Below are 18,609 nucleotides of genomic sequence, written 5' to 3'. Positions count from 1 at the left end.
CCCACTCTTCACTGAATGCCAGAACTGAATAAAATAAAACATGGTGTGTTTTTATATATCACACATGGTGATTATCCATCCATGTAATTTTGTTTCGCAAATTGTGGGTCAATTTACAATTGTGTTGTAGGTATTGTGAACATATCATTTTGTGAAAAGCCGCTCACATCCGCACCACAATCAAAAGCGTAATACCACCCACAGTCTTCACCCACCCATATACGGGAATATTGTAGCCCATTTTTTTTTAATTGGCTTACTAACCGCGTCCATGCAACGAAAGGATTATTAACTTCGCCATAAGTGAAGAGGAATACAGAGGGTGGAGTCATGTTTGCTCTGGTACGAACAAGGACATTTAAAGGGGTAAATTCTATGTTATGCGATATGTGACATCGATTATACTCGATTAGTATAGATAGCCGCGATTGGTTACGGATTCAAACGACTTTGTTATCCTCTGTACATTCTTTCCTTTCTAATCACGGAATAAAATGCCAAATAGTCTTGAATGCGTCAACAATTAATTACAATCGCCGAAAAGGAATAGAATACATTTAACTTCATTGTCTTAACTAATGTGTGGTATTCTGGAATGTGAATATCGAGTTCTATATATTTATTTCACGTCTGGTGAAAATGTTGATAATAGGTTCTTTGAGTTGTCAAAAATGACATACAAGACATGTGCGTTGTTTATGTTAATTTTTAATTCATGTTAACAGTGAGACAAATATTTTAATATAGTATTACCATACCATTCATTTATTTAGGAGAATCGCAGTCTTGCAGCTTTGTTCAGGACATGGGTATTGAAGCAGAGTACGAAGAGGAAGCTATAGGTAAGAAAAGCTTTAATATAGTATGTTATCAACAATAAATGCCACTGAAACCCATTAAAATGTGGCAATTGGTATTCATCCCTTACACATATTGGCTATTTTTTTCCATTTTAATCATGGATTGTGCCACATAACAGGCACACTTTGAGTAACCACCGTAAATGCGAGATATCAAAACCCCAGAGTGCTATAGAGGGTTGTGTTTTGCACAACCTAATACGGTTATCATGAAATATGCGTTCAGTAACACCGATTGTCGTGCCAATTCATGAATGTAAATCAACCGATTGCGTTTTGAAAGTTTAATATGTCGATGTCTTATTTCCAAAGATCTTTCCATGCGATTCAAATCAAAACCGATGACAATATACTGAATGGATTAGTTTTGCTATAAATCCTGGACTGATATATTATTTGATGAAGATCGAAATACAATTGGAGTTACCAATACAAAATATCATCATAATCAACAATTATGTTCTTCTATTGATATCCTGTGAGCTGTCTCCCAAATCATAATTTGATTGTTGTATTATACAATTACGTGCATTCTTATTAGTAAATTAATCAACTATTTCTTTAGGTTTGGGTACTATTGAAAAATACACGCATGTGTTACATGTTCAAAATATATTCCACGATTATCGTGATTGCAATCACGTTGCTTTAGGGAACTGAATATTTTGTTTCTATATATAAACATGTTCGGATTGCACAGCGGTCGCAATACAACTGCTTTGTTAATCTAACGAACATTATTTTTTTCAGGAACTATAATTTATAACTTGTCTTATGTCAGCAACGATGCTACCTCATTTGAAATATTAGATGACACTGATTATAACGGATTATTTGTCATTGACGGCATATATGTTGAGTGGGGAAAGGTGTACGATCTGGAAAATAATGTAAGTTTTAACACTCTAATTATTAATTATACAGAATATAATCTATACTTATAGTAGTATACCTTCGCTCTAGTGACGCAGTGGGACTTCTTATGTTGATTATTTTAGAAAGGCTTTATTTATTACTATAATCATCCGTGTTGGTTGATCAGCAAATGACACTATCCCTCATGCATGTGCAAAGCATACTATCGATTTTATCGATGGGTAGCAGAGGTCGGATTTTTTCTGTGATTATCTTTATTATTATTATATTTCGCACTCCGTTTGTAGTAATAATTTAATAAGACATACAATCCAAAAATGCCAACGCAAACAAGTCTTGGGATTTGTGAATGTTTGCGTTATCTAGGCGACATTAAGATAAACGTAAAGTAATACATTGTACCATGGGATTAATTCAAACATCACTTGAGCGGTCATGAAAAAGAAAAGCATTCCAATTGATTAACTATTGATCTTTGCAAAAACAGTCGTTTCGTTCGAGCATCTTTCGAGAAAAAATAAAGAGTTACGGCAAGTGCTCTCATAAACATCGATATCGCGTCGCTAGTGAAGTCGCGTCATCAATCGGAGCATACAACGTTGCGACGCGTAGCGCATCAGAAAGTTGTGTATTTCGGCATTGTTTACTTCAGTTATTTTACGCTGTTATCATAGTTTACTTTGCTTAACAAACGATCAAGAGGTAGTACACAAAAAAGGACGTGTTTAAATGACGTCAGCAAGGTATCCATGTACCTTAAGCCATTTTGATATGTCACTCAGGCGGCATAATTGCAACAAATGACCGAAACCGAATGTGCCCGAACTGCCATACTTCTAATATTACCATCGAACGATCACGTGGGCTAAAGCCCATTTTTCATTTTCAAAACTAAACTCAAAAAAATCATTTAATAATCGTTTTTCTTAAATTATCTTTAATTCATTGTCTGTCCCAGTTTTATGATTAATTCTGGATAAAGGGAAACCCAGCCGTTTTGTTCCTAATGTGCGATTAAGGTAGAGATGCAGGTTCGTGGGCACTTGGGAGTGAAATTGTTTTGTTTTGTTTTTTATTATCTAAACAGTCTTGGCTATAGACTGTTTTTTGTAGAATTGTGAATAGTGGAACATACTCAAAAAACGATTTTAAAATATAGATAACAGGTGCAAACATTATCTCTTTTGAATGCTTAGCAAGATTTAGCAAGGCTGTACATAAATAATAAAAAAGAAACATGGTGAAAAATAGAAATGACGGGATCTCCATATTATGCACTATATTTAACTTTTAACAAGACGATAATACATTTAAATTTGGAACTGTTACAGCCATTTTAATTATGAGCATTAGCAAACTTCTTACTGAGTGAATTGTTATGCAAATTAGCAATTATCTCAGCTTCTTTTTAGTGCACATCCCAGAACTTTGAAAAAAAAATAGCTCCTAGACGCTTTGACCTTTTGTTTTAAAATTATCACAAATGATTAACAATGTGTTTATCTTCAAAACGCCGTCGGGGCATTGTTTTTGGTTGAACAGTGTTATAGAAATCGTCACAGACAACTAGGCTGGGTGTTAATTTATGCATAAACTTGAAGTAGTGACATTTGCGCTGCTGCCCTGCAAAATTGCCAACTGGTAGACAGTTTTCAAGACGGCACTTTTTTCATAGTAAACAGGAAACAGAAGCATGGCTTAGAAGCTATTTTTCTTAATCACTTTTGACCAAAAAAGCACATTTCTGTGCATATTTCAAACTACAGTGTTCATAAAAAAAGTACTAACACAATTTTAAAATTCATACAATAAGCTTTCCGAAAATATATAGTTTTGTGGACAAGGAAGGTCATCTTGGTTTCCTAATTAACTAATTAAAATACCTGTCAGGTAAACTGCATCTCTACCTTAATCTGATGTTTTATACCGTCAATAGCGTATAGACTTTACTCGTTAATACTTTAAATAATAACGTCCAGGTGGCTTTTGTTTAACAATTTTCTTTTCCAGAATCAATTACCCAATTGATTTACAATTTTCATGCACTTCTTAATGATTTAGTGATTTGACATGATCTAAGAAGGAAAATCATTATTTGCTGATTTGCATCTACATTATTATATATACCATTTTCGAAATAAAAATAGTGATATGAATATTTTAACGTTCAATTTAATTTGTGCCCGTACTGTTTACGAGATACAAGTATATGGCAAAATGTGCCACACCTTCACTTGAGAACTTGAACTTGTTTTGAATGAGCCTCATTCACCATATGTGAATATGTAGGTGGATACCTGACATGAAAACTGTTTTACTGAAAAAGAACATCGGCCAATCATCTAATTTCATGACAATCTCACATATTTGCCAGCCGTTCAATTATGTGTTTGTTGGTCTGTGCTTTGGGGGTAGTATGTCGTGCATATTTCGTTCAACTGATTAGATAACATTATTGGTCAATACATAGTGAAGATTGGTGGCTTTTTCCTACTGCCATCGTCACCAGTGTAACAAAGATTCACATATGCCGAATGAGTTTTCATTCACTGCCAAAATCAATATTATTGTTAAAGTAGAATGCATGATAAACGAGATACTGTCAATCAGCCTGATTGATTGTATATATTGTGTCTGAACGATTTTGTATTAGTTCTCCATCCATGTGTATATTCTTCATTGTGAATGTTTCGCGGGCTAGATTAAAACTATTGTCGTATGACATTGATACCTTCCAGAAAAGTATCTTAGGTGGTTCTTTTTTCAGATGTTGTACTTTTGTGACAATAATTTCGTGTCTAGGCATTCTGATTATCACATCACTTTCTTCAATGTTTTTTCCTACGAAAAGTAGCGAATAACACTTTTCAGTTTTCAGTCTGCATCAAAACCACTAATTTTATACGTAGATCCACAACTTGTTTGTTAGCATCTGTATATAATGCTCATTAAAGATCGCAAAGCTATATGTGATTCGTCACGTGGGTTGGCTATTATCTTTTATGAATCCCATGTAATATGTATATAGTACATAATCGTATAGAATGTGTCTGCTTACAGTGGTAACGCATTTGCCGTATTGTGTTTTTGAATCTCAAGTTCGTAAATGTGCCTGTAATTCCATTACTTGTAATTAGGTGATATTCACTGCATGGTGGACGTATTTGTTCCCAAGGAAGTTCGTAAATTGGTGTTAGTGATGTCGAGTATTTAAATTGCGCGTGTTCATCTATTCATTGTGCGGGCGCATTCACTAAACGTTTTCGGGGAAGTTTGACCTCGTTTACCGATTTGCAAGTTTCATATTAATATATTTGTGTTTGTGCCTCCTGTAAGTTCAAGATTATCAATTTATTTACAGTGTGACGAAGACCAATTTACCTTGACAATTGGTTGTCAGCCCAACCCGGTAAGTTGCTGGTATCCCTTAGAACATGTTTGTCCGCCAGTCGGTGCTTCCTTTGCCGCCTACTTTCGGTCATTTTGATTTTATTTGCACTTGTAACTTGATGTGAAAATGATAGATTATGGTTTTACAATATCGTTCTATTTCCTGTTAAATATGTGGCATATTTTATATTTGTCTTCTGTGAGTTTGCGTAAAAAACTACAGATATTAGCGTAAATTAATTTCATTTTTTTTTCTTTTTTAGTCAAACGAATTTACTTTGATTATTGACATATATGACGTTAATGACGTGGCTCCTGTATTTGACAAAGACATTTATTCTACCAATGTAAATGAGGTAGAACGCAATTAGTCTGTCTGTAAGACATTCTTGCTGTATTTGTGAAAATGACGATGATTTCTCATAACAGTACAAGTATCCTATAACTATCATACATTGTCTGAAACCAACAATCTGTTTACATGTGGTAAATAGCATGATACTTTGATTTGATTCTTCAAATTGAGTATTCTATATTGGTAGTCTGGATTAGGATGGTAGCTTGAAATTCCAGTCTTGAACATGAGGTGGTTCAACACTGCAGTGCAAAATTGGTAGTTTGACAGTTCATGGTACAAGAGATTCATGCTCCATCGGTAGATAGGAGAATATCCCTTCCCCTCCGGTCAGTGCCAAAAGATAGTTTTAGATCAATCATATATCATTTCATGATATAACCACGTACTAAAATAGTAAGTTGTTGATATAAACAATGTGATTTTACCAATGTGATAGACAAAGTACGTGCTAGGTCGTTCACGTAGCACTCGATAAATACTTGTCCACAGTGCACAAAAATGTATATCACTGACTAGTAGTTGTCTTTACCGTAATATTTATCATTTCAGATGACACCGCTTGAAACACTCGTATTCGACGATTTTGGCGCTACAGATGGTGATTGTAAAGTAACCAATCTTTTATATTTCATTGAAGAGGTACGATGTGTTTCTGCTATAGATACGATATTTAGTGTTGATCACAATGCACAATTCGTTTAGTCAATGGAATATACTTGCCTGGCTGTATTTAATTGTATTGTTTGTATTTAAAGGGACCAGGTTCAAATCATTTTAGCATCCCTGCAAGATCAAATACTGAGATTTTCCTGGCCGAGCCCCTCGATTATGAGCTTGATAGATTTTACAATCTTACTTTGATTGTATATGATGACAACGTGAGTATAATTTACATACTCGTGAATTGAGTGTTTATAATTATTAATATGTTTTTTAAGGCATGGCAAACCAAAGGAAATAATTTAATTTGTCTGCAGTGGTCAAAAATACAAAAATACGAACAAACATCTAATTAAATCAATTATTTGAAGACATTCAAAGTTCGATATTAGTAGCTGTCTTATGCGATGTCGTCTACCACACCCAACATGTGAGTGGACTATTATTTTTGATATTATACTATTTATGAGTGGCCCACATAATCAACCAAATTTAAAAATGAATTTCAAACATGAATGCAGTCTACAAAAAGGCGTGTAAATATTAATTATATCTTCTGCAATCAAACTTATCAAATGTTTCCTTGTATAAAGTGGCGATTGAACGATTTAGTCCGATCATGCGTGGAGTTAATGTTATTTAGTGGCCTTAATTATTTATAAGCACACTTTCTTTACAGGGAGATACATCTGCATTGAATGGCTCGGCAACATTGTACATCCAGGTCGATGATGCAGATGACTTGAGTCCAGCATTTCAGGATATCATTTACACTGATAGCGTGTATGAAAATTTCACTGGTCCACTGAATGTGAATATAGATGCCTTTGATTTAGATTTTGGAATAAATGAGCCAGTATACTATAGCTTTGCAGGTAACGAAGACATTGACTTCAGCAACAAATAATTCCGCAAACCAGTCGAATTCAGATATTTGCGGAATGTATACTCTGATTTTATTTGTGTATCCACACATGATCTATTTGCTAACGAGTTCAGGTCCAAGTATCTTCCGCCAACATTCGTCCTTTTATTGCAGACCCCGACAGAGTGAATACAACAATATTTGAAACAGAGTACTTCCACATTGATACCAACACTGGCGTTTTAACGGTGATCAAAGAACTTGACAGAGAAGCCATGCCGACTGGCACGATTACGGAAGTTTTGCGGGTATAAGTTGTCTACAGCACAACCATCTTAAGGCAATGATGGAAATATTACCATCGAACATTTATATTATTTACTTCCAAAAATATCCAGTATTTCTGTCTCATTTAACATTAGAATATGACGTAACAGTTATACCTCCTTCATTGACCAAATAGTTGAATTGCAGAAACGCTTAATCATCCTTTGCTTACGCCCACACCTTCCATGGGAACTATACATTTTACACTGCAGTCAATTATGTTAACATTCGACTTTAATCAATAACACTATGTGCATATCTGGAACAAGAAGTGGGAAAGCCATGAAAAACGAAACTTATTTTGGGCTTCAAATTAAGATATCGGCAGCCATTTGCGTCAAAGATATATCACGATATTTTCAGGAAATCGTGAAAAGTGAAACCATTACTGCTACAATGCTCGTAGTTTTTCCTAACTCTCCAAATTTAATACAATTTGTCAGGCTAAACAGTTCACAACCTTGTCATATTTGCACACTGTCAGAGCAATAATCATCTCATCATGTTGTACATGTACGCATGCGTACTACATGTTATCGGGGTAAAAGCTTTCAAGCTTTAAACAATATCTAAGTTTTTTTTGGGGGGGTCACATAAAGTTCGTAACCGTGTTGTTCGGCAAATCATTGAAGCTAGTATATTGACGCTCACAGTTTCTCTTAATCTTTTCTCTTTGCACAACACAGAATCATGTTTGTTTGGCCGGTTTGTTGCCAATTCAATAATATTTGATTTTCGATTTCTGTCAATTATTAGTATCGTCGATATCAGACAATTGATTATATTCTGGAATACATCCTTGACTCAACCATTCTTTCTTCATTCAATTACACCATCACTTTTTGAGACCTTTTTGGAAAATAAAGGCCACAATAACCGTTTGTGAGTTAATTGAGGTTACTCATTCAATGCAATATACTATTACTTTATATATACATTGTTCAAATAAATTTGTTGCAACAAGTTATATTGTTTTTCAGACTTCTCAAAATGATACTCGTGATTACCATATATATACATATCGAGATGGTTATGCTACATTGGTAGTAACAGTACTTGATGTCAACGATAATGCTCCTATTATGAGCTCTCCTATATATTATGGTGAAGTTGCTGAACATTCACTACAGGATACAATTGTGTGCGAAGTTAGCGCTACAGACACAGACGAAGTACGTATGCTATACGATGAGCAAATGATTGAAAACTGATCGTATATCAACAATTCATTGTATTTCTTCTGCTGATCTTAATATGCCTAATTCAATAGACCGTTTTATATATACGGGAAGAAACAAACGCTCAAATCTGGAAAAAAAAGTTTTTTCTAATTTTCTCTAGGGTGGGAATGCCGTTTTTGAATTTGTCGTAGAATATGACTTTGCTGACGGGAACACATTTTATGTAGATGATCCTATCTCCATAACACCGAACATTGCTATTAGTCTTATTCGTGTTAATGATCCTGCATTTTTGGACGCCGAAAATATCCCAGGGACTCTGGATATCAAGGTAAATATGCCCATGTCATAAATGTTTGCAGTATTTCAAACAATACACTTACAATATATAGTATCCAGATTGTCTAATTTCATTGCAGTTTACATCCACAGTCTATTTTTTCAGTTACAATATATATAAAAATAAGTGAAAGACTTGAACGAACGTGTATCCTTATTTCGTATTCTAGATGTTGCATGGTCTGAGAACCGTGAATCTTTTAATACAAAAAAGTGTGCAAATCCAAATCCCGTCTGAGACAAAAGAAATCCCAACTTCCTTCCAAATTCCTTTGTGCAACGTGGATTATATTCTCCAGTACATTTAATCTCATTAATGAATATAACTGGCAGATTTAACATCTGAAACAGTTTTAGTTACCTGTTCACACTTTCTATATGTTCGAGAAGTTATGCTCTGCCAATATTCATATTTGTCGCAGAATAAGGGGTGGACGGAGCTATATCGCTTCTAACTATGGGGATAAATCCACTTGTTATAATAAAGTTTGACAGGTCATTGTTTTCTTTGAGGCAGTATTGTCTCGTTGTAGAGAAAACTGCCCTTTTCTGTTTCTCATTCCGCGTTCTCATAGTATTCTAATCACAAAGTTTGCCCATTTTGTCTAGCTATGCTCTGGTAGCATGGCTTGGGATAGTAGAGGAGCACAGGAGAGGATGTAACATTGACTTTGCTGTCAGTCCCCCTACGGTGTTAACTGGGTAGGGGATTATAAGAAAGATTACATAAAAGGAATACTCACAGTTGCATATCCCTGTTTTCTAAGCCTATGCTGCAAAACATAGTTTATTTAATGTGTTTGTATAATGATTTACTGCACAGGTGTACGCGATTGAAACAGATACGCCTGAAAAACGGAGAAGTGAATATTCAACTGTGTCGATCACTGTTCTCGATATCAACGACAACTCACCGCAATTCACAGGAGAGCCATATAGTGCAAGTGTCAGTGAAGACATCACAGAAGAAACATTTCTTATAACAGTATGTATGTACACTATCATGCGTAGTATGGATGCGTTATGCGGTATACTATATTGTCTGCTCAATCTGACAATCATTAAAACTGGAAATGTTGACATTATTGCGCGTAATGAAACAAACGTCGAACTGCTTCTTTTTGGTTGATCCATAGTTGTGTTTCAGGTCGAAGCTGTGGATGACGATCAAGATGCTAACAACTACGCAATAGAATACAGTATATGGGGAGTGACTGATAGTGGAATGGACAATTTTAGAATCGACAACGACACTGGGGAACTGTATATAAATAATGATAATGGGTTATTAGACGCCGAAACTGCTGATAGTTATGTTGTTATTGTCATGGCAACCGACAAAGGAGATATTCCAAGGTATGTGTATTTCAAATTGTATTTCAAAATGTATAAAGCTATTTGAATTCGTAATGTTGGTGCATTGAGAACTTAGTTAGATTGTTTTTAGCTGATAGACAATACAATAAATAAAAATGTTTATAGGTGTATATGAGAGTTTCAATCGATTCGTTGTTTGGAGTGCCCCTTTATCAAAAAAAACTACCCAATGTCATAGCCAGTTTAATTCGACTGCAATTTGATTGTATTATAGATCCAATATTGCTGATGTGTTTGTCAATATCATCAATGTCAATGAAGACGTGCCTATCTTTCTTAATGACCCGTACACTGCAAGCATCAGTGAGGGCGCTCTGATCGGTGCATCCGTGTATCAAGCAATGGTTAGTATCAAGTATTGTGATTGATGGTAAATACAATTCCGTATATGTATTTCACTACCAGTTTTGACTGATATAAGCTATTTACTCAAACTCTTGGCCTTTCATTCAACATCACATGTTATTTAATTTTACTAGGCTGTCGATGCAGATGGTGATAATCTCACTTTTACATTTGAGGATGGTTTATCAGAGACGACTGATGGACTCTTTCACATTTCATCATCCACGTGAGTAATGGAACACTTTAACATTACTTGAGACTTTTTATACTTCTAATTTCCGTACACATATCTAACTATATGTTTCAATACACATTATAGCAACATTTCAGTTTAGATCAATGCACTAAACAATTTGAGAAAAAAATGTAACGAAACTAATTTAACATACTAGCTAAAAAACGATGTCATGTATAATTGTTCAAACAATAGTTGACTAATTAAGAGAATTTGCAGAATGTTCAATATGATGATAGGCAACATTATTATTATATGGGAATTATTTGTTTGTTACAGAAAATACATTATTATAGTCAATACTGCAGCGATTATATTTCTTAATAATTAGAAGTATAATTCCACTAACCCGACAAATGTGCTAGGAATTAGAAAGTGAATTACCGGAGTGCATTGTTTACGCATAGTGCTTGTTTTTTCGAGCTGGTAATGCAATAACAATATAACTGCTTTGTAATTACAGAGGCGAGGTTTCTCTAATAGACTTACTAGACCGGGAGAATAAGACCTACCACAATTTAACGTTATGTGTACGTGACGAGAATCCAAATCACGTACGTATTATCATTTTCAATTCTATTATATATAACAAATGAAGTTAGTAAATACCCCAGTAAAATTCGGGTCCAGACACCTAACATTCTAACCAATCAGTAAACATGTACAAGGAGTAAAACGTGCACAAGCTTTAGTCTTGAACATACGTCGTTTTTTTCTCGTTATAGTTTAGTAGATCTGTGGCATGTATTTATTTTCAGAATGACACAACCTTCCTCTTAGTCACAGTTACTGACGTTAATGACAATAACCCTGTAATTACTGCGAACGACTCCAGTGTAATGATTCTAGAGGAGGAAGCAGGAGGTGTAATGATTACGTACGTGACGGTATGTGATAAACAATTATTTCAATTTGATGGTATTCGTATTAACATAATTATTATTCATATCCATTATTTTGAATCTTAATTTATTACCGTTCCATGTGACAAATTACAAACACACTGCCTTAGTTTAAATTTGTATCGTTTTGTTTTGTTTTACAGGCCACAGACGAAGACGACGGAACAAATGCAGAATGGACCTATACAATTGTTGACAGACTGTCTAAGTGAGTATATTACGTTGCCTAAATGGGTAACTGTATGTACTATTAATTTATTATAGCTTCTATGTTTTTGTGCGCATGCATCGAGTGTGAAACCACTCAAGGCGTTCGGTGATAAAAAACGAAAGAGCACAGTCTTTACGACACTTGGTGAGAACCGGCTGGTGCTTGCTGTGAACAAAAAAGCAACCTAACCAGAAATATTGCAATATAGCTCATTGTTTTGTAAACGGAATATAAATAATTATAGTACAAATATTAGTAATGGTAAGCTAATACCAATATTGATACTTTGTTAGCAAAACAGTGTAATATATTTATGCAATAACCCCCACCCCCACCCCCACCGAAGGCGGGTATACCACAGGATATTGCAAAATTCACAACATATATGGAGTGAATTCATTAGTTACCTGTTGACCTCCGAATAGACGAATAATAAGAAGCGCTTGGATTTCATTTCAGTGAGTTCACAGTTGATGGCGCAACCGGTGAAGTGACAACTCTAAGAGCGTTTGACAGAGAAGAACAGGATACGTATGAGGTATATATTCTTGCTGTGGATCATGGTAAAAGTCCTCGTTCCGGACAGACTTATGTAACAGTTACACTTATCGATATCAACGACAATCCACCAGTGTTTGAATCAGAATCATATAAAGCAACTGTACCGGAGCAGACATCAGACATTTTTGTCATTACTGTGAAGGTAATTATATGAAGACTCGTCCATACATAAGTATTACCAATGATTTATAAGATGGTATATCTAACTTTGATGTCTATGTACAGTGACATATTTCTGCGTGTTTCTGAGGACGAAGCACTTCTTGTGAATATGTACTAGGATGCTAGCAACACAGTCCTTGATGAACATTTACCAGGTCACTCTGCATTTGCATTTGTCATGCGATTTTGTAAGTGACCTTTGGTTAGTTCTTGTGATATCACATGCATATCCCCTTATTATGAAACCTTGATATTGTATATAGTGTTGTGTATGACTGTCAGTGCCAAAATTGCAAGGTTGTATTTTGGTGATGTTACTGGTAGTTAGGAAACTTGCGTACATGTGTAGTTTTCTACTTTGCATGCATTTGCATATTCTTTGCATAATTATCCCAAACAGAATTGTGATGATTAACATATTCTGATACAAACTTATTGACATACAAAACTGTTACAACTAAGGTTTCAAGTTTTCAGCAACTTGTCAATTTGATTTAAAAAGTCAGCAATGGCACAGTGGAAATTGCATTGTGGCAGTCACGATAATTGCTGTGGTGGTGTCAGACCAGTGTGACAGTAAAACAAATCACTGTGGGGGTACCACCATACTGTTTTTATTCTGGCAACACTGATGTCACTTTAATTTGGCAAGCGATCTGTTTTCTGGTTAATAAATAATATGATATCTGTATCAGTGAAATCCACTGTTCCCCTTACCTACATACATACATACATATATATATATATATATATATATATATATATATATATATATATATGTGTAGTGTAAACTTTGTGGCATTTTTGGTAATGCTATCCAGTATCTATGATTGGTGCCTGTCAGTGTACATCAATACACACACATTATTCTTATCACTTAGGCTAATGACATTGATGCAGATGAAAATGCTGTTGTGAGATACGCCGTTGTTAGTGAACATGGTACAGACTATGAATACTTTGATGTGGATAAGACGACTGGTGATGTGTATATTACATCGTTCGTGGCAATAGAGGATGTGGGGGAGAGGCTGACAGTGAAGATAGAAGCATATAATGAGATACCTTATGCATCTGATGATATTGTCAATGGTACAACAAATATTACAGTCAAATTAATGGTTAGTTACTTTTACTTGTATCTATAAGCCCCCGCATCTTTGTTTTAATTTTTATTTGCAATAAGATTATTCAATATCACAATCTAAAAATATCTGTTCAACATTTAACATTTAGTAAATATTGATTTTGAATACATGCATTAAAAGATGTTTTAATTGATAAAACATCCTCGCAAACAGAAAAGAAACACTTTTGCAAAATTTAATGTGTGACACTAATGTGGGTCGTTTCAAAACAACAATAATGATGTAAACTGATGTTTAATTTCGCCTAGCTGCGAGGATTATTAGGTTCAACAAGCACAAATATATGGAATATTTTGAATGGCAACCCTGTATATTGTATATGTGTTACGTTATGTGATGTATACCTACCTGTTAAAGCTTGTCCCACTTACATATTTTTTTCATATTTGGTCGTCTCCATACTCCTGTTACAATGCAATGACTCTAAAAATAATTGTGTGATGTGATGCAACCAATTAAATGGCAAATCCTCGTATCTGTAAACAAACATATTCTTTATTTTGATGCAGGTTTTAGATTAGGTTGTGATAACATTGATTTATGCTCAATTGAACATTTTCGGGAAAATGTCACTATCCAAGGTTGAATTAAGTTTGGAATATTTAAATTTCTGTTTTTATTTTCAGCAATTATCCGGTACATGTTCTTGATAGGAAAATGGTTTACAGGTACGAAATCTGCAGCTTTGTGAACTATATTCATGAATCAAAGATGGCGGCTGCCTAAATGCACAAAGTGTGGAAAACAATTCATAAATCATGTGTTAAATTGTTGAGCTTCAATTTCATCAGATATATTTCATCAGGGTATTGTCATGGATTTGTTTTCGCGTATCTGTTGATCGACTTATTTAGCTGATTACTAGTGAATGGCTGTGTTATATCTGTCATCATTTAGGCTCATGCGAGGTCCTGGACGGAACTAGACTCAATGATTTGGAACTAATTACGATATAACCGTTGCTATCCGGACCGCTGTTTCTCACAGTTGGGTATTCGCAGTTAGTAATATAGTGGACGATTAATCAAAAAATATGACGTGTCCAGTACTTAGTTTGATTGGCTATGTGCAAGTTGAATGTGTGAAGGCCACGCCTTAGAGTCTTTTAACTGCTTTGTAATTGGTTAAGTTTTGATATGTAATAAACAGACCAAGTCATTGGTCACAGGGAGAGAGAGAGAGAACTCCACGAGGTGAGAGAGTATTGGGAAGTGCTGGGGAGAGACCCCGACGAGGCGTTTTCGACGTGGCCACAAACTAGCTATTTAAACGTATTTCGTTGTGTGCGTCTATTTGACTGTAGAGTTTAAGTGACGTTCCCGGTCCGGTACCTCAAGCAAACGAGATATAGAGACCAGACGATATTTCCCCCTGACACGTGTGGAGAACCTCAGAGGAGAAGAGATTCCCCGTGATAGTATTATAATTGTATTCCAAACAATATTTCAAATTTCGTCTAAATAACAAAAAATGATAGTTCCTATAGATAGTGTCCAATCTAATTAGAAATATTCTTATTCACTTGTTTTGCAAAGACATGAACTGTTAGGGTTACTAGTAATTATATTTTTGGCTATCAGTGTGTACAAAGTGGTTTTAAAGTGCCCTTTTTAATTCATAATTAATTCATATAAATCTGTACATAATTTAATTCTGTAAATAAATTCCTGTTAAACTGTGGTCACAATGCAGTATGAATGCAATGATTCAGTGAATATATAAGGGTGGGCCTTTTAATGAAAATTGTGTTCGGTTAGAAAATGTCTAAAATTTGGGATTCTGCTCGATCAGGGTTAATACTTGATTTCTTTTAACTTAATTATTAAATTGTAAAAAAAAAAACGTTGATAAAAGTTTATATATTACAATTATAGTACCCAATATGTAACCAATGTGGTTATGTGTAGTACATTCGCGTCTCCCAACCTCATTTTTATCATCCATTTATCGCATTCGCACTGCACATTTTTTGCACTACATTTTAATATCATTTACATCTAATATGTTATCATACATTTTACCGTTGCTCACTTCGTGTCGGTGGAACGTTTCACAGGGTCACGCATGGTGATAAGTAAGTAATAAGTTGGTCGGTGATATTTGTGTTATTAGTTTCCGGATTTATGTTCTGTGTTCAGCCTACCCGCGAGTTCATGCATCCATCCGTCGGTCCGTGCGTCAATCTGACATCATTTCTCAGACATGACTGGACCGATTATGTTCTAAGTTGGTAGAGAATCAGGTCATAATCGGAGACATATTCACGTCAATTGTTATTTTCTTTGACTGACTGGAGGTCATTTTGGTCCCAAAAAACTGACAATCAACATGTAAGCATGTCATCATCTATTTTTAAGGTATGTTTGGGTCAATTTCGTTAAATATCAACATTGTATTGACAGTGGGTTACTGATGCATGTTAATTTATTTCGCGATCTGATTCCAAATGACTATTTCTTAGATACACCTTCATGTATTTTGGTCAGATTTGATTTGGCAGTAAATTAGAACTTGTCCTCAACTCTTTATTGGCATGCCTGAGCCGATTCAAACTTGATATGAACATCACATATGATATGTGTTACCAATGAAAGTCAGTTGGTTTTTGACACAGAGCGGACAACTGATTACCATGTTGATTTTATTTTCATGTGTACTGTTTTTGGACATGCTATAACTGTTATTGTTGGTCAACATTATTTCACGTCGTGCCTAGCGAGATTCACAAAGATAACAGTATTTCAGGGATTTTGGTAAGAGGTTTTACTTATGTGACGTTATTAAGGCCGGACTTTTTTTATTCCTTGTTTCTCGAGTTTTCAAAAGGCAATTTTTTTGAGGAGGGCGGAAAAATAAATAAAATTAATTCTCATTTTCCATTAGATTTCTGTGATTCTCAATAAAATTGTAAGTGAGATCATTGATCGGAGAGAAGAAATGAAATAACATTTTATCCCATGTATAACCTTGTTTCTCTTCTGCGCGAGACTTCGGTACTTTGATCATGATACTCCCACGAAAATGCAACTTGGATTTGTTATGCGGCGGTCGGTAAAAAAATGAAGATAAAAATAATATTTTTTAGCATTTTTTGCGCTTACAAGTCGGCGGGCGCGAGAAATCACGCTGAAATAAAATTTTATTTTTATTTCATTTTCGGCTCCTGTTCATTCGGCGGGGTCGCGAAACAAGGGATAATAAAAGTCTGGCCTAAATAATTTTAAAATTATGCATCTAAGAGCCATTGTCATTCAAACCTAGGGTTAATTAGAATGACCTGATTTCAGTCTCAATGGACCGAATGTTTTGAAATCTGAAAGGCCTTTTGCAAGATACAGTGTTGACTGCATTTAACGGCATTTTTCTTGTCTACCAGAAACGATATATATATATATATATATATATATGATTGAGGCTTCTATTTACTATGACCCATCTATTTTGTACATATGACCACGTCAATGACTAATTGCATCTTTGTATTGTGTCCTTTTAGATTTGGTCATGGCTAAATTTCAATGTAGTGATTAAGAGAGTTATCAATCTTGATTTTCGGGAGACTTTACTTTGTATTCACTTTGTGTATACCTCTATCAAATATTTTGTGCGTGGAATGCTTATTCACTGAATTACATTAATGTGGAGGAAGTGGTAATTACCTTCACAATTAAATATGCAACAACATTGATCATCAGTTTGTTTCAGGTACTGGTATGGTTGACTTAAGGCATTGCAGCAGAGGAAGATTTATTCTGTGACATGAAGACCAACACATTTATGTACCGATCAACCCAGCTTTGTATGAAAGTTCAAGTTTCAAAGGAAACTTTTCCAACAGAATTTTTTCATCGCAAAATTTTGCTGAAATTTATTGTTGCACTGTTTTGTAACTTTCATTCGATTCATATTGATAAGGAAGCATGGCAGCAGTACAGCACATGTAATAATATACTGAGAAAAGTAAAAAAAATCAATTTCATGAATAATTGCCGATGACCTAATTGTTCTTGTATATCACCAATATTATTCTTCGTTTGGATAGTATCTTGGTCATATGTTTATTTATATTGGAATACATGTTTTTTCGTATTAAATGGCTGCTATGAAATGCAATATTATTCTGATTTTTGTATGATGTATTTTGTATTGGGGTTATCAATAAAACATGGTATACTCATTTCACATTAATGGAAAAAAATATAACCTGACTCGGTATCACGATGTAGTACATAACAATATATGTTAAATTCGGTGGCATGTAGTATGCAAATACAAATCCAGTGACAGTGAAAAAAGGTTGTCATTTCTATGGAGTCTATAATTACGTATTGTAGTTATAAGACAGCGCCACCTAATTCTAGTTATGTATTACTGGTTCTACAAAGTCACTGACAGTCAGGCGCCCTCATTCACGATACACTGTGTATGCAAATATTTGAGCTTGTAAAACAGTAATGACAAATAAATAAAAAAAATATTTTAAAATATGATATTGACAGATTATTGTTCGTACTAGCTTTACTCAATAAAACATTAATAACAGAAACCGTCACTTTGTCAAGTGGATCGACACAATATATGAAACTTACACAGTTCACTTGAGCGTTGGTAATGTACATGCTTTAGTACACGTAGGTAGGTACTTTACATAATATATAGTCAGACTAGAAGTAGGTAATGATTGTCGAAAACTACCGTTAAGGTCAATGGTCATGTGGACCTAGTACGTTTACAGCTATTTGAATATGTCTCGACACAAGTAGATAGGAATGGAATGTGCGCTACGAAGGGCACGCTCCGGTAAATATAGAT

At 34.7% G+C, this 18,609-nt stretch overlaps 2 protein-coding genes across 2 annotated transcripts; both read left to right on the top strand.

Annotated features, from left to right (window-relative positions):
* The first annotated feature begins 805 nt into the window (after positions 1-805).
* Positions 806-10,258, top strand: LOC144343659 (protocadherin-15-like). Its single transcript, XM_085493685.1, has 12 exons — positions 806-842; positions 1,611-1,750; positions 5,098-5,145; positions 5,390-5,482; positions 6,034-6,123; positions 6,240-6,362; positions 6,824-7,019; positions 7,184-7,317; positions 8,317-8,508; positions 8,678-8,848; positions 9,680-9,841; positions 10,004-10,258. The coding sequence occupies exons 1-12, from the start codon at positions 806-808 to the stop codon at positions 10,256-10,258; spliced, it is 1,641 nt and encodes a 546-aa protein (XP_085349811.1).
* Positions 10,259-11,291: 1,033 nt separating this feature from the next.
* On the top strand, positions 11,292-14,981 carry LOC144364066 (cadherin-6-like). Its single transcript, XM_085493535.1, has 6 exons — positions 11,292-11,367; positions 11,572-11,700; positions 11,859-11,923; positions 12,386-12,629; positions 13,531-13,770; positions 14,424-14,981. Exons 2-6 carry the CDS (start codon positions 11,653-11,655, stop codon positions 14,445-14,447), a joined length of 621 nt encoding a protein of 206 aa, XP_085349661.1. The 5' UTR covers positions 11,292-11,367; positions 11,572-11,652; the 3' UTR covers positions 14,448-14,981.
* Positions 14,982-18,609: the final 3,628 nt, after the last annotated feature.

This window comes from Saccoglossus kowalevskii, chromosome 19 (genome assembly GCF_978046115.1).
Source record: "Saccoglossus kowalevskii chromosome 19, keSacKowa6.1, whole genome shotgun sequence".
In the NCBI taxonomy this organism is placed as follows: Eukaryota; Metazoa; Hemichordata; class Enteropneusta; family Harrimaniidae; genus Saccoglossus; species Saccoglossus kowalevskii.
This window is presented reverse-complemented; position numbering and strand designations above follow the sequence as displayed.